Here is a 17,587-nt window from a genome sequence, read left to right on the forward strand (position 1 = left end):
AAAACAAGCAAACTGAATACATACAATTTGACTTTATAACAGGAATTTCTCACTATTTTCTGACATTTTACAGATTAAATGCAAAATAGAGAAAATAATCAGCAAATTCATCAGTAACGAAAATAATTGTTAGTTGCAGCATAGGCAGATAATGACATAATGGATGATTGGTACAACACATGGTTGTTTCTCCCCACAGAGCTGAAGGCCCAATACTGCATAGACCAGTGGTTCCCAACTGGTCCAACCACAGGGTCCAGATTTCTCCTCGGTCATTAGTTCAAGGTCCACACAGTTTAATACATTCGACATCATAATTGCATTTGGCCATGACGTCGATCTAGTTTGCTGTGTCTGTTAGGTAGCTGTCTGTTAGTCACTCACTCTACAGCAGAAAACAGCACTTCAAAATAAAATCTCTCTGATGAAAATTCACTGTACGTAAAAATAAAGTGTGTTTTTTGACATATATGCAAGTCAACTGCGGTCCATTCAGAATGGACCTGCGACCCACTTTTGGATTGCAACCCACCAGTTGGGAAACACCGGCATAGAGTCAGTCCAGCTCAAGTCCTAAAGATAAACTGGGGAGATAGTGACACTCACTTTAAACGGTTAATGGTAAAATGGTTTCTTTCTTGTGACATTTTCAAAGTAAATGTTAAGGCTAGTCCTTCAATTTGTACTTCAAGGACTTTTTTAGGACTTTTTAAAGAAGGGCTCTGTTACTAACATGAATGACTGAGCCCTTTGGCAAGAAATGCAAAGTTAATAACAGCAACTGAGCCCTTGGGCCCCTGTGCCTGGGTCCAGTAGACCCGTTTGGTATTACACTCATGTGCAGCACCTATTGTTATGTGCTGTGTATCATAACTGTCATATAATCATCGTCATCAAATATTCTTTTATGGACAGTTTTGTATGACATAAATTATATATTTGTACTGATGTAGTTTAGTTTGTAAAGATACATCTATGTTTTTACAGATCATGATACTGTTTGTGTTCCAGCATCAGTGTGAGTAGTCGTCTTATACATAGTGACTTTTAATGTTTAGAATTATTTTTCTGTATTTTACTGGATAAAAATAAACCTTTTCAGAAAAGTACTTTCTCTGTGAATGCTGTCTAAAATCACACACATCCTAATTTACAGCTCATAACATTTTTTTAATGGTATGTATCATATTTTCTCATTTAATTAATAGTCTGTAACTCGTGATGGATTTACAATTACATTTACATCATGGGGCTGTTGCAGATATTGTATCACCTCAGTCATACAGAAGCAAAGACACAAAGCACCACGTCCTCCCTCTAGATGGCACCATGTCCTAAGTGACAAAAGGCCTCGCCTCCATGCTTATCTGGAGGAGGGTGCTGCCCACACTGCTGCTATGAGCAAACCTTACCTCTCCTGGACATTCACCTCTGAGTTGGACTGAAAATCTGTTTCCAGTTCCAATAAACTACCTCATTCCCACAGAGACAACGGGGCAAAACAAACAGGAGCATGAGTGGGGAGGGTTCACAGACGAGAGACACAGCACTTTAGTAATTACATGTTTTATTTCAGTAAAATAAATTAATTAAAAATGGACACAAGTTTGAATATATTGAAAGAAACTAACTGTAATGAGATCATGCAAGACTGTAATGTCTTTTTAGTCCCCACATAACATCTGCAGTGGATTGAACCAGTATAAATGACTTGTAGAAAATAATAGCTGTGCTACTGAAACAAGTGCCACTCTAAACGGTGGCGTTTTCACAGGGCATCTCTCGTTGCACAGAGTACATGTACTAAGTTCCTCATGAAACAAAGGAAGTTGCCACTTTAGAGGGGTTTTACAACAATTTCAAATACACTGTTACGCTGTGTTGACCTCATTTGTTCTCTAAAGCACATAATTCGTAATGGTTTGTCAATCTTGCTACTGTGTGCTACTGTTGTTTTGTATTCAAACTCCAATTAATGACAGAATCTCAGTTTTAAAATACAGACATTGTTATGTTGAAATTTACTCTTTTTTTTGAGATACAGGGGTGTAAATATGTGCTTTAAATGTTTTTTTCTTGTAATACTCTTTTGATAAACTCCTGCACGTGTGCAGTGGTGGCAAAATCAGCACTGGAAAAGTCAGATTTCCCAACTATAATACACAAAAAACTTGTAAGAGTTGTGTGCAATTGTGCTTCAGTCCTAACAACACATTATACTTGCACCATGTACTTATACATTACAGTTTACTGCTTACAGTAATACTTATATTACTGCACATCAGTTTGGGTGTGAACTTAAAACTTTATAAAAACCAAAACACCAAACAGCATTGCATTCTGTGGACGTCAGAAAATACACTGACTCGGTTGTTAGTGTAATGACCATAGATATAAATGCTTTTATATTTATGGTATGTCCTTGTTTCTGGCATAAATATTTTCACAATAAGAGCCTAGACCGACTGACCCTAAACACACAACATGGTATAAACCCAAACTCTTTGTAAAAGACACAACAGTGTGCTTATTACATGCTCTGATCATCTTTTGCTCCCGTGTGTGACCTCGCGAAAACATATAATGTAGAACGCCACCTGCTCAGACTTCAGGTTCACAGACTGTTATGAGACCCAGCAAAGTGCAAAGATTCAACAAGACACTGAAGATACAGTTTTCAATCATGCCTCAGTTAATTTCCTCTGACTTCTGTAACGTGGTAGCCTCGTGAGGAGGTTAATGGTGATGGTGAAGAGACTGAACATCATACACAGTGTTGTCAACACACATTATAACACCTTTTTTTTCTAAGAAAGTTAATTGACATAGCTGATAGACTATCTCATGACTCATCTCCAGCTATTTATAAAAACTTTGTCACACATGGCTGTAATATTCTTGTTTCATGAACTTGTGTAGTGAGTTTGACAAATAGAAAATAAATGAGTTGTAATGACTGGGGGGACAAAATCATGTTTGCGTAACAGAAAAAACTGACTGCTTTGAGTTATTATCATCCACAAGTGTCACCAAGAGAATCATTTCTCATTTTACCAGTGAGCAAACTAAAGTCCAAACTGCTACACTTCCTTATTAAATCACAGTCCCATCCTAGTTGTAAGTTAGCACACAAAAACTGGCGCATTTTACTGATTTGTGCACCAAACCACACATCTGATTCTAAATTAAAAAAAAATGTTTCTCCAAGAATTTATCACTTCATTTTTACTCATTATTCCATTGTTTTCAAAATGTTGTCCAACATTTGAAGGTATACTATGCAGGATTGTCGGTTACTGCGAAAGTCAAAGTAAAGCCAACCCTAAGTTCACTCATGTTTGGCTTTTCGCCGCACTATATTTAAATTGTCGGTGAAGACTCTCAGTTGTCCAGCAGCTGGACTTGTTTGAGTTTCTTGAAGACACTTTACCTCTCATCCAAGAGGCTTCCTCAGGTCTACCGGACTGGTGCAGAGTCGCAGGCTTTCAACTCTGTGTGGGTGTGAACCCTCACAGTGTCGCTGAGGTCACATGTGAGTTGTTCACCCACCCTGCAATCATGTGTGTCATTAGGGTTAGATGGGTCCGGGTGTGAATGGGTGTTAAGTCGTCTGGGAAGGGATCCCAAGTCTGAATTTGTAGGTGGGTGATAAGTGGTGTCTTCGGCTACCTCCTCTATTTAACGATGGCTGTTTGATGTAGTCTTCACCAGTCCGTTCGAACTGAAGAAGCCTCTTGGATGAGGGGTGAAACATCTTCAAGAAACTCAAGTCCAGTTACCTATGATGATTCAGTTGCTGGCACCTGATCGCTATCTTTTTATAAGGCCATGACCTCACCTCGCTGTGGGGGAACACACCAGTAAACATCCTGAACATAGAGAATAAGAAGAATATAAGAGAATACAGGCAGAGGGTGGAGTTTCTGCAGAAAAATACACCGCCACACACTTGTAGTGGGTCATAATTGATAATTAAGAGGGATTACTTCTGTATGAGTCTACACATTGTTTTAAAGGAAAATCCCGCATAATATACCTTTAAAAGTCAAGGAATTTTATTATGAATACCTACGTGTACTTAATTTTGTCCTTTAATTAGTAAACAGTGTGTATTTTGGATACAGCTTTTCACATATATCACTGCAGTCCTTTCTAAATTACTATTTGTGCTTTTTTCAACACCAGATTCAGAGGTATTTTTAATCCAATGATTGAATCACAAAAGTACGCATACTACATCATATACAGCGTACTATTTTCTGAGTTAATACACAATAAATATGCTCAATAAATTATACAAGATGTGCTCAACACATCAGTCAAACTGGGAATCCTGAATGCCTCCGTCAACCCTGAACTTTAAAGTCAAACATGATTTATAGTTTAAGAAAAGAACAGCTCATCCATTACCAGTGTGCACTGCAATACCATGATGTCCATCACTTAAATGATCTTTCCTGTTCTGCTTGTTTCATTGTTTAATCGCTAACTGAGCCAGATTTTAGTGGAGACATGATGACACTGTGGTCCTCTACTGATGTGTGATGTTACTATGTTACTGTGCTTGGTGCAGATGAGGATTTGGAACGCAGCTTGTGCTTTTGTTTTTAGCAGGATCACTGAAGTTGCATTTTTTTTCCTTTCTCCTTCCTCTTAAATCGCTTAACTTGCTTGTATTACACAAAAAGGCTGACCAATATTGAGGGTAAACAATGGAGCAATCTAATACTTCCTCCACGGTTTTGTTTTCTTGTCATCAGCAAACAACCGTGTCGCATCTGTCAGTTTGGTACCACAAAATACCTTTATGTAGCCAAATCCAATAATGGATTCATGCTCCTGTAGCACCACCCTGTAACTCTTTATGCTCTCCTCACTGTCAGCCATCATTGCCTCGAAACAAACAGAAAACAAACAGTCTTATTCAAAATCTATTACACAAACAATGATCTGGATCTACATAGAGATGCATTTGTACATATAGAATCTTTAAAGAAGCATCAAACCCTTTTCTTCTCAATGCAGATTTGCTTTAGCGTATTTTATCGTAGCGACCACGCTGCTAGATCAATTTTGTGCTCTGCAGAGGCTGCAGACGTTCCCCCTGGGGCTCATGTTTGATATCAGTTAGTGTGCTACACTAAAGATAAGCAATGGGCAGTCAACACCAGATTTTTTTTTTTTTTCATTACGAACAATAACACAGCACACATCACTCGACTGAAAGAGGAATGCTGACAAGATGCTCTGGCCTGATGTTTCTGTGTGTTTTTTTTTCTCCCATGATTCATCCAGAGTAATTGAGCATGTGTGGAAAAGCATGTGCTGGTGTGTGTGTGCTGCGTGGGAGTGTGTGTGGCTTTATGTATTTAAGAGAGCACCATTTTAAGACAAATTCTCTTCAGAGAAAACAGTCACCTTTTAGATTGCCATAAAGTCAGCATGTCAAACATCTGAACCAAAAAAAAAAGTCTTATTTGTGCTATGAGAGCCATGCTCCAGTCGAACATTACTGTGGGTGATAGTCTTGGTGTTCCTGGAGGTCCCTCTGGGAAATTTCAAGATCAGGTGTGTGAAGTTTGTCGTTACTTCGCTCCTTTCGGCCGCAACTCAGGCACACTGAACACTCAGGGGAGATGGCGATGTTGAGGGTGGTGTGAGATGGTGATCAGACAAAAACTGTTTCAGAGTTAAACATCAAGGTTGGTAGGGTGTGGTTTGTGCGTCCGGTGGGTCAGTCGCTTCACGACGCCTCTGTCACACGGTTCCATTCTCCTGCCTCGGCTTGTGGGTCGTTGTACGAGCGGGCGTGCTCAGGGAGGGGGCCAAGGTGCAGAGGAAGCCAGCCAGCAATGTGAGACCGAGGCCACCCCAGGCACAAAACATGGACCAGCCATAGCCATGGCTAATGTCCTCGGGCAGGCCGTACATGTAGCGGGGGTAGCGGGATAACTCAAAGTTAATTCCTGCCACACATGTGCACAAGGAGATGATGCAGCATGTTCCTGTGTGATCAGAAGAGACAAACCGTGATTTAATGATTACATTCCTACATGTATCTTACAGCAGGACAGGACTCATGTTACTGCAGGACATTGATCTACATGTTAACACAAAGAAGCTCTCAGCTGTCACCAAATAAATACAGAATTGAATACAATTGGATTTTGTCTGCATGTTTGTGTGTGGACGTCAGCATATGTGCTCTCACAGTACCTCCCATGAGAAAGAGTAGCCCAGCTACATATTGCATGAGGTCATGCTGCTGGCAGCATCCCAGCACTCCAATGATCCAGCCAAAGAGAATGATGGACACGGCCATGCCCACAAAGCCAGCCGTCATTCTTCTTAGATCTGCGGGCAGAGGTGAAACGTCACTACTGAAACTCAACATTCATGAAAACTATTGGCCAATTTTGTATTATGGTTAAACTGGAATCTGCTGTCCTCAGACTACAGAGCATTTGGTGTCACTTTATGAATCTACCACACTGTTTGTGACCTGCCATGTGATTTAGAAAAGATTAAAACATTACTTTAATTGTGTTGTTAATCATAAAAAGTGTGATCCTCACTATGCACTAGTATTTTTTTATAGTTATATAAATGTTAATTTTTAAAGACTAGCTTTTGAGCCGTGTCTTTCAATTTATTTTTCTTTTTATTGCTTTTATTATTTTTATTTTTATTTGTTCATATGGACGTTTTGCCTCTTACATTTTGCAAAAAAAAACAAACAAACAAACAATGAAACTTAATTTTATGGGTCTGTAATTTTCTATATATTATTTCCTTGGAGACTTTCTGTAAAGAAGTGAAATAGAAATGTCGTTGAAACAAAATCTCAAATCAAATATTTATTCTTTGTTTTAATTAAAAACTTAATTCTTCATGTATACTGAAGTGAACACTTAAGTTTTGTGTGTGATTTATCCTTCAGGGATTTATACTTAGGGATTTATCCTGGCTTCACGTGAGCAGGGGAAATCTCTGCTCATCGCTAGGCTAATTTATACAATGTAAAATGCCATAGGCTTGCACTAATAATGTTAGCATGTTATATTTGTTTGGAAAACGTGTTTAGTATAAGACAGTTGTTTTGTCGGTGAACCTTGTGAGTTGTAATGGAGCAGAATTTTGTACTGTTACCTTGGTTAAATGTTGCTGTTGTCCCTGTGTCCCTATGGCCCAAGGTATAAATCCAGCTAAGGGATACATTTCTTGATTTTGTCTAAATTATGATAATGAACTTAAATCAATTAATCAGAAGTTTACTAAATGAACACTGTCTCTTTTCTCCCTAAGGTACCAGTTTTAACTTTCCACTGATAAGGTACAATGGAGGACACATTTGTAATGCATGATAATGATATATGCAATACTAAGTATAGAGATATCTAGAGTTATATTGTGAATACCCATAAATACTATTAAGAATATGAGTAATAGCTTTAATAATGTTTTGGTACAGCATGTTTCAAACTGAACATATCAAAGCAGATTCACAACACTGACTTCAAAACTGAAAAATAAAAAGGTTTCAGAGCTGAAAATCATACTGATGCAATCCAAGGTCAAACAACTGCTTCACTCTTTGAACAATGATTTGAAAGAAGACATTGATCTGTCAGACCTAATGTCCTCAGATAAGCCACTCTAAAGCTAATGGCTTCCTAATAGTGATGACCCGATATTGATAACCTCTGGTCATGAGTCTAGACGAGGGAGGGAAGGGCTTATGAGGTCTGTGATATATTTTGGCGCTAGGGGGAGTGTAATCTCTCAAACAGTTAAGAAATTAACAGGTAACCAGTGTGAATAGGCTAGCATTATGGTAATAAGCACTCTTTCTCTTATTAGCTTAGGTTAACAGTTGCTGCTGCAACTGTGGATGAAAAATGTATTCAAGTACACAGTATGAACATTTTTAAGGGCTTAATTGTTACACTATGTGCAATATTCACAGTCGTACTATGTGTAGTTTTTTACCTATTACACTTATTTAATGTCTGATATTTATTGGTGCGAGGATTGGATGGTTGAATGTATGGAGGATGTGGTTATAACTGACAGCACCTTACAGGAGCAGCACTCCAAAGTTTGTTGTGTGTTTTTTTTTTTTTTTTTAACGATACAGTGACAATAAAAGGTATACTGATTCTGATTCTTATTGAGGACTCAAGGAAATTAAAGCACAAGGACATAATGCTATGAATTTGATTCACTGGTGTGGCTGTAAAAAACAATAAGGCTGTATTTTATAAATGTTTTTGAAGTGGTAAAAACAACACAGAAAACCTGTTTTTTGATTTAATCTTTAAATCTCCAAAACATCTCAAGGATCAAGGAGAAACATGTACAATGAAAATAGGTTAGGGCCCAAAAATCGTGCCTTGAGGAACACCAAATTTCAAATAGTCAACTGAATGAATGCAAAGCTGGTCTAGAGGATGAAATTTTAAAATGGTTATTGAATAAATAAATAATGATGTTGATCATTATCAGATAGTCAGTTGTGAATTTTCTTAACCTTTTCTGTTGTTTTTTCTCTTTTCATTGTTAAATAATTTAATTTCTGTATTAATTTCAAATTTCCAAAACATCTCCGAATGCCTGCGGTAGGGCTATGTTTGTGAATAATATGATCAAGGAGAAACATGTACTATGAAAACAGGTTAGGGCCCAGAATCGTGCCTTGAGGAACACCAAATTTCATATAGTCAACTGAATGAATGCAAAGCTGGTCTAGAGGATGAAATTTCAAAATGGTTATTGAATAAATAAATAATGATGTTGATCATTATCAGATAGTCAGTTGTGAATTTTCTTAACCTTTTCTGTTGTTTTTTCTCTTTTCATTGCTAAATAATTTAATTTCTGTATTAATTTAAAATTTCCAAAACATCTCCGAATGCCTGTGGTAGAGCTATGTTTGTGAATAATATGATCAAGGAGAAACATGTACTGTGAAAACAGGTTAGGGCCCAAAATTGTGCCTTGAGGAATGCCAAAGTTCATATAGTCAACTGAATGAATGCAAAGCTGGTCTAGAGAATGAAATTTCAAAATGGTTACTGAATGAATAAATAATGAGAATGAGTATTTACCATTACAAAATAGCCAGTTGTGAATTTTCTTAACCTTTTCTGTTGCTTTTTCCTGTTTCCATTGCTAAATAATTTAATTGATGTGTTAATTTAAAATTTCCAAAACATCTCAGAATGTTTGTGGTAGAGCTATGTTTGTGAATAATATGATCAGGAGAAACATGTACAATGAAAACAGATTAGGGCCCAAAAATAGCGCCTTGAGGAACGCCAAAGTTCATATAGTCAACTGAATGAATGCAAAGCTCGTCTAGGAGATAAAATTTCATATAAATCATAAATCATTAAAATTAGAATTTACCATTATCAGATAATCAATTGTGAATTTTCTGTTGTTTTCTCTCATTTCATTGCTAAATAATTTAATGTATGTGTTAATATAAAACAGTGAAAGGCGAAAGCAGAACAATAAATGTTTATAAATACAAAAGATGCAAAACACAGTGACCGAGTCTACGAGTCTAACCCACTCCATAAAGACAGACAAACACTTTCAGACTTACGGAGTGCATGCCACTCATCCTGTCGTATGGTCTTTGTGATGTTGATGGGTAAATTTCGTGGTAGGATGGACGAAGAGTAGTGATACTTGACTGAGGTACATCTTTGAATTATTCCTGGAAGAAAAAAAACAATAAATTGATGGAGACAATTAGAACTTGAGCACAAAAATCTTTAATAAAACAGAGGCAGCAGAGAAGAAAATTAAGTAAAAATCTCATTCTGAACCTTTGCCACACATGTGGACTAATGAAATGATATACACACGTTTCTGAAAAGCTGCATATTTATTTTTATGCCCTCACTGAGTTTTAATTTACTGGGATGGTAACCTCGTGTTCCTAACCACGCCTACACTGTTATTAAGGGGGATTAGGAAACAATATGAATTTTCCTACCGAAGGCGACATAGGGAAACTTAATTGTTGTTATTAAAAGTGAATTTTTTCATACTGACTTGAGTGCATTTTAAATTAGTCCGACATATTCTTAATATTAGGATTTTAATCCAGCCTATTCCATATGTTATGACATGCAACGACTTCATCATTTAGGTAATTTTAACATTTTAGGGAATAACAGGGTTATTCCTGCTTTACATATGTAACAGGCTCCAACCATGGCAGACATCTCTCTTTTTGTAATGCGAGCGCATTGGTCTGGTTATACAATTCTAAATTCCCATAACTTTTTCCAAAGCTTCTGTCAAACTTGATTAATCTCAGACCTTTAGTCTTTACATCTGATAGTCAGGTTTATGATCTTCGAGGGTTTGATCTGAATCTTCTTTGTTGATGCACCAAAGGCTGCTATTATATTATCAGGGCGGCATTTCAGTCCAAATATTTCATGTTTTTCCACACGGACTGATGTATAGAAAAGCCAACATGTGGTACCAATTTGCAGCCTGCTGCCTTGTTCGGGCATCTGTGGTACTTTGTTGTACATCTAAAGCTCAGACCACTGTATGCATAACATCCTTTGCTGTCAACATGACATCAGTTCATCATGCTGTTCCTGTTGGGTTGTGACAAAGAGTGCCTATAAAAATCTTACTGGTGCATGGAGTTTGGTGACTTAGTGTGATTCCAAGTATTTCTCTGCTCACCTTTAATCTGAGCAGATGTCTAATTGGCCAAAACAAGTGAAAACACCCGTGTGGGTGTGAGAGGCCTAATAAAATGCCACTCAGAGATCCACATTCTGACACTGCGGTATGGATCTGGAGCATGTGTTGGAAACTCTGCGTGTTAATTTAACACTTTATCAGTGAGTCCACACCAGCAGAAATTGTAAGTTTCCTGACATCAGTGTTGTCATAACACTCATCAAGACTGTATTCATAATTGGAGAAACAACATTTACACATGTGCACCAGAAAATAATGTATGAGCACAGTTTTGTAAAATGCGTAACTTGAACACTGTGTATTTTATTGTTAAAGTAAGGTAGCCCCACAAAATCTGATCTCTCTTACATGTTGGTCATCATGCTTAAAAATGGATGAACATGCACTATTATGTTGTTAAATTGGGTACATGTGTCACTGTGACAGGTAAATGTATCTTCTATGCAGTGAACATGCAAATGACAGATGGAGGCATGTTTGTAAGTCATTAGCCATCATAAATAATCTGGTAAAATAGCAGCCTATTAATAAGTGATATTGAAATTGCTCAGATATCAACACCAATACTGGGCCTAAACTTGACAATGGAGAAGGAATAAATATGATCATAATAATCCGACAGCGCCAAGTAAACTGATTAATATCATGTACATACAGTATTGAGTAGCACTGCAACAAATATTAACTTTGTAAAGCTTGTAATATACATTTTAGCCCACACTTAAGGCAATGTATCGATATGTTATTGATATCGTAATATGACTAGAGATAAGATATTGGATATTGTAACATCTTACGTGTTGTCTTTTGCTGGTATTAAAGTCTAAGGAGGAAGAAAGCGTTCCTTTATTAGTCCCTCGAGGGGAAATTCAATTTTTTCACTCTGTTGTAATTATTTTTTCAGATTACACACACACACAAGCCTGAAATAAAGACACATACACAAATGGGGAGATGTCAGAGCGTGGGGCTTGTTCATAGGCCGGCACCCTGAACAGCTGCCTTGCTCAAGTGCACCTTGGCAGGGCCCAAGAGCATGAACTGGCACCTCTCCAGCTACCAGTCCACATTCCATGTTTGGTCTGTACGGAGACTTGATCTGGTGACCCCTCTGGCTCCCGAGCCAAGTCCCCACAGACTGAACCACGGCCGCCACCAGTTAAGTGATTACAGTAACTTGACGTAAAATTCTGAATGTACAAGACTGCTCTAACTGTTCTTTCGTCGTATTGTTGAAATATCAATATTGAGGTATTTATTTAAAAGATATTGTGATAGATATATAGGTATAGGTATACAGATATACGAATTTCTGTTTTCTACGTATTTTTGTAATCATTTATATCGTGCTGTAAGACAAATATTATTGTAATTAATTTACTATATTAGAATGGGTCTAGGAGAATTAATTATTGTACAGCTTTATAGTGACAGGGAGCTACATCATTGCCTATTATTAATATATGAAAAAGGGGTGGGAATAAATAAGTTTGTACTTCCTTCTGCTCTTTTTTGGACGTGTAAATCAAATCATTACATGTTGTTTTTGGTCTTTATGTCTGTCTACCATTGCATGACTATTTTGTTTGTTTGCTAATTACATGTACGAAATATACTGCTACTAACAAACTAAATAAATAGTTGAATTTCTCCATAGCACCTGTAAAAGACAGGCAAATATATTTTTTAGACTGCATGCAATCCTGTTAAAAAAACAGCACAAAGTAAAACCTAAAAATTTAAATCAATGCATTTCTAAAACAATGTCAAGATTGACAAGCGTTATAAAGGTTGTGTGTTGCAGAGGTGTTGCATTGGGATAATGTGTTCATACCACAAGGTAAAGGACTGAGAGGTACAGTCAAGTAAACAAAAACATCACAGTGCTGTCATTACGTTGCTATATGAATAGATTTTATACACAACAGCTGCACACTGTTGTCAGCATATTGTGATTTTTAAAAATCCCAGAGCTCTTGTGTTGTTCATTTTATAAAATATGTCTTCAGTGTTGCAGATTTAAATGGTTAAACTCCATCAAAAAACGGCATTACTCATCATTCTAAGGTGGATAAAGTGGTGTGTGTGCTCAGACATTGATGGATTTTCAAACAACATGATGTAGCTGACAATTTCCAGAGTCAGTGCTTGGAAGAGAAAACTGTTACTGGGCTGTTTTTCAGCATCCTGATGTCTATTTGACAGCTGTAATCACAACAAACTACTCGTGACACCCCTATTTTCTGCACAGAGTGGTTCCCGTCTTTGTGTATCTGCTCAGCTTTTAGGATCTTCCTCTGGATCAGCTGTAGCATAAATAAGTGAGGCCTGAAATATGGCTTCTCATTGTTCTTCAGTGAGAAGGGCTGTCTGTTGTGTTTTCTCTCCTGTGGCCCCCAAAATTCATTTTTATCAGTGATTCAGCTTCTGTTTCAGTGTGAAATCCACATTTTTGTATGACATAAACCTTTGCAAGATGTTGTCTGGTCTCTTATGGATGCAAAGAGAACACAGAGGAGCAGCCATTATCTCAGAGAGGGACTGAGGGAAAGGGGGGTTCACTCAGCACCATGGACAGCGAAATGCACAATAAAGGAAAGAGACCTAAGCTTGAAACAAAAGACATCCTCACATAGATTTATAAGCTATCAAATTCAATGGCAGACACACTGATGTGAGAGGAGAGACCGGGCCTCTGTGCCATCCTGTTTGTGTCAGGCTAGGTGTGAGCTCATCGCTGAGCATCACGGCCTGGTGCACACAAGAAAAGCCAGACAGCTCGTGTTTACCTTGGTGAATAAGGTCCTCGGTCTCCAGGTCGAATCCCTCCCGGTGACACTTCCTCCAGAGCCCGGAGATGGTGGAGTTAAACTGCCGGCTGCAATGAGACTCCATGGCAGACGCGGCGGCCAGAAAGTGCCGCTTCCCCCTGATGAGAGCTCCAGCATCTGGGCCGTTACCTTTCCTCTCCAGGCTCTTTGGAGGCATCTGGAGGGGGAGGTTGTGGTTTGAAATGTAGATGTACCCTGGGTCGTTTCGCTTGTTGGCATAGTTTTTACACCTCTCTCGATGTCTCCGCGCGTCGGTCTCGTACCAATAATCGGTGCAAATCGCCATGGCGAGCAGCCCGAGCGCACAGAAAGCCAAGAAGAGCCCTGTGCCTGTTAATATTTTCATAGCGGCCATCTTCCCCGCTCGATGGAGAGCCCAAACAGTCGCAAGAAGGTTCCTCCGTGGCCGTGGTGGTACCGCGTGAAATGAATCACGACGGCACTCACAGCCTCACGCAGTCCTGCACTAGGAGCATGATGGTGCAAGGCCAGCGTCGTCTGGACTGGATGCTGCGGTCTATTGTTGTGGTGCCCGGTGGATGCAATGTTGTTCCCACCATCTGTTATGGTACAGGAGGAGGAGAGGAGAGGGGATGGATGGCGACCAACGCTGTGAGGAGGAGGCAGGGGCAGGGATGTAGTTGCGCTCTCTCTCCTCCAGGTTTGTTGCGGGATGAGGAGGCAGGAGAGTGCTGCTCTGTTGTGGGGGAGTGGTCATTTGTGATGCTTGAATGGTCACCTTTTGGATCTGATAAACATGTAAAACACAGGTGCAGTCGGGGGAGGATTTGATCATGTGGAGCTGACCTTTAAAATCGATCACCAGTTATTTTCCTACCTTAAAATGTGAGTTTCTGAACAGCAGCAAAATTAGGAGTTCTAATGGAAATTTTATTGTGGTGTGTTTACTTTATTGTGGATTTTATGTCAATTATCATAATCAGAATGTGGGAAGTTGCAGCTCAGAGTATTTCATACTTATCAAAAAATGCCAATTATTGACTTTACATGTTTGAATATTAAAGGTCCAGTGTGTAGGATATATTGGCAGAAATAGATTACGTATATATAACAGATTAAGTGTTTTCTTTATCATATAATCACCTGAAAATAAAGGGAGCCGTAATCATAACAGACAAACCAAACACTGGCTCTAAAAAGGGCCATTCGCCACTTTAGTTAGCAGGCCCTCAGGAAGAGACCCCTGCAGATCATTTGGTTCCTGGATAATTTGAGTTATATGTGAGATTTTATTGTAATGTGTTTGCTTTATTGAAGAATTCATGTCAATTTTAATGATTAAAATGTGAGGAGCTGCAGCTCAGACTATTATATGCTTGTAAAATGTCAATTATTGATGTTACGTGTTTGAATATTAAAGGTGCAGCATGTAGGGTTTAGGGGGTTATATTGGCAGACAAACTAGATTCGCCTTCTTGTGTTGGCCACTAGTTAGCAACCCCTCAGCGATAAATGTGAAACTGCTTTACTCAGTGTTTTTACTGGTTTAAATCACTGCCATGTTTCTACAGTAGCCATGAAGGACAAACCAAACACAGAGTGTTTCTCAGAGTCAAGGAAGGATCCTTAAATGGCTGAATTTCAAGGATGCTACATCATCAAATCCCACCTAAGGACTGTTCTAATGTCAAGGATCCTTCAAATTCTACTGAGTCAAGGATGTATAGGCTGTGTATCCACAGCAGGTATAAAGTGCTTTCAATTCTTAGTGCATGGTTTGCTGGAAGTGAAGGCGGGGCCTCTTCAATGACCCCTGTCAGCAGAGCTCAGCAGGATTTAGATAAATGTGTCATTTATTTGGATTAATATCTGCAGGAGCTTTTATAATACAAGCATAAAAAAAATACTGTTAGAGACTTCAGAATTTCCACTTTCAAATGTGTTCCCAGCCAAATAATGAGTTTTTTGTTTTTTTTTTAAATACCATGATTAAGATAAAACATAAAAGATTTGAAATTAATCAATGGGGCGCTATGTGCCACAAAAGTTTCATTTATCCTACCTGTTTGTTTTCTTTAAGTATAATCCAGAAATAAATTCTCTCTAAAGGTCTTGTGACTCTGAAAATACTACTTACATTTGTTCAAATTGTACAACAACATTAGAGATTTCCAGAATGATCAGTACACAGTACCCTGAAACCCCCTCAGTCTCCAGAGGGTTAATGAACCACACCTGGGGACACTCATTAGCCTGTTCTAATGTGTGTTCATCAAATGCTACGAAGGACTCTTGCCTTGCCTCTGTAGGATCCTTCTTTGGAAGGACTCGTCCTACCAAGGAAGGATCCTTGACTTTGAGAAACACCAACTGGCTCTAAATAGGGCCATTTGCCTGTTTGCATTGGCCACTGTTAACAGGGCCATCGCGATAAACAGTGTTGGAAAAACATTGATTTTTCTAACATGAAACTGCTTCATTCAGAGTTTTTATTGGTATAGATCACCAGGTGTCTCATTTATAAACATTGTGTAGGCACAAAATGAGGCCTGAAAGAGACATACACCACTTCCAACGCAAAAGTTGTGATCTATAAATACACGGCTTGATGGGAGAAACTTTGACCCAAGCTTGCAAACATTTTAGAGTCAGGAAATTGCCGACACAGATGGTGAGTTGGAAGTGTGACTGTAGAAATTGTAGAATACTTTTTGGGACACGCTATGTTTGGCTTTTGTCCGTACATACAGTTTTAGTATGGTTCCTACGCACTGTTTTATAAATGAGACCACAGTACCGTTTGTTTTGGAGAGGAAGAGACCGCTGCGGATCATTTGGTTCCTGGTTAAAACCTCGTGAACAACGGGATCCTAAATTATCAGAGAAAAACAGTGAGCACAGATTAGCAGGGTCTTGGCTAGGGTCCAATCTGAGACCAGCCGAACAGCATAGCAGAAACACTGATTTGTGATGTGAAACTGGTTTATTCAGTGTTCACTGGTTTAAATCACCAGGTATGTGTGTTTTAAAGTGGAAGAGACCTCTGCAGATAATTCTGCTCCCAGTTAAAACCTCCCGAACAGTGAACACTGAAGAAAATCTAACCAGGAGAAGTTTCAGCTGGTTGCAATCTGCAATCCTCACCACTAGATGCCACTAAATCTCCCTAAATCGTACACACTGGACCTTTAAATATATATCTTAAAAATGCAAACCTATACTCTAAGTGACAGATAAGCATATAAATTTATATAAGCATATTAACCTCTATGGTTTTCCCTACAACAATGTCTTCCTTCAAATTACCTTTCTTAATAAAGGAAAGTCCAACAAGAGCAGTGCACCCTCATTTGTATGGGGACATTGTGTACACTGGGAAAACAAGACAAATACAAAAATAAAGCTAAAAGAGGAGAATGATGAAGAAATACGAGGAGCATCAAACCAGCAAAAAATAGATTTGAATACAACAGTGACTTATAAGATCTGACCAGGTTTAGTTGATGCTGGATTCAATCAATAGTTTACTGAAGAAATATGGTGATTCAGCAAAGCGTTTAAAGTTATTTTTGTATATTAACTGTTTTCCTGAAAGTGCTCTGCACATACATAAATAACCTTCATTACTACAGTAACTCTTCATTTTCTTCTACTATAATTTCCTTTAATACTGTATTTTATCATGCCAGTAAAACTGTTTGAATTGGATTAAACGCCTACATTGACAAAGGAAGCCTAATTTTTTCACACAAATGCACCTTTGATCCCTTATTGCTAGAAATAGTGCATGTAAATGATGGACCATCTGTTACAGAGCTCATTGGAGCTGATTACTGGTGGCACGGGAGCATATTACAACATGAAACACAGATATGTCTGATTGTTTTCATGTGTGCATAACTCGTAGAGTCATGTTGGATGCGTTCACAGCTTGAGTGTATGACATCCTGCTATGATGTTGACTTCAATACAGAAATTAAATCAAAAAGCTGACAGACCAATTCAGGATTTTGGGAGCAGAACCACAAAACAACTGAGCAAATTCAGTTAGATATCCT

At 38.4% G+C, this 17,587-nt stretch overlaps 1 protein-coding gene across 1 annotated transcript; it reads right to left on the reverse strand.

The window, feature by feature from the left end:
* Positions 1-1,589: 1,589 nt before the first annotated feature.
* tmem276b (transmembrane protein 276b) lies at positions 1,590-14,283 on the reverse strand. Its single transcript, XM_049595828.1, has 4 exons — positions 13,527-14,283; positions 9,611-9,724; positions 6,217-6,354; positions 1,590-6,005 (listed from the first exon to the last, which is right to left on the reverse strand). The coding sequence occupies exons 1-4, from the start codon at positions 13,921-13,923 to the stop codon at positions 5,758-5,760; spliced, it is 897 nt and encodes a 298-aa protein (XP_049451785.1). The 5' UTR covers positions 13,924-14,283; the 3' UTR covers positions 1,590-5,757.
* Positions 14,284-17,587: the final 3,304 nt, after the last annotated feature.

This window comes from Epinephelus fuscoguttatus, linkage group LG2 (assembly GCF_011397635.1).
Source record: "Epinephelus fuscoguttatus linkage group LG2, E.fuscoguttatus.final_Chr_v1".
Lineage (NCBI taxonomy): Eukaryota > Metazoa > Chordata > Actinopteri > Perciformes > Serranidae > Epinephelus > Epinephelus fuscoguttatus.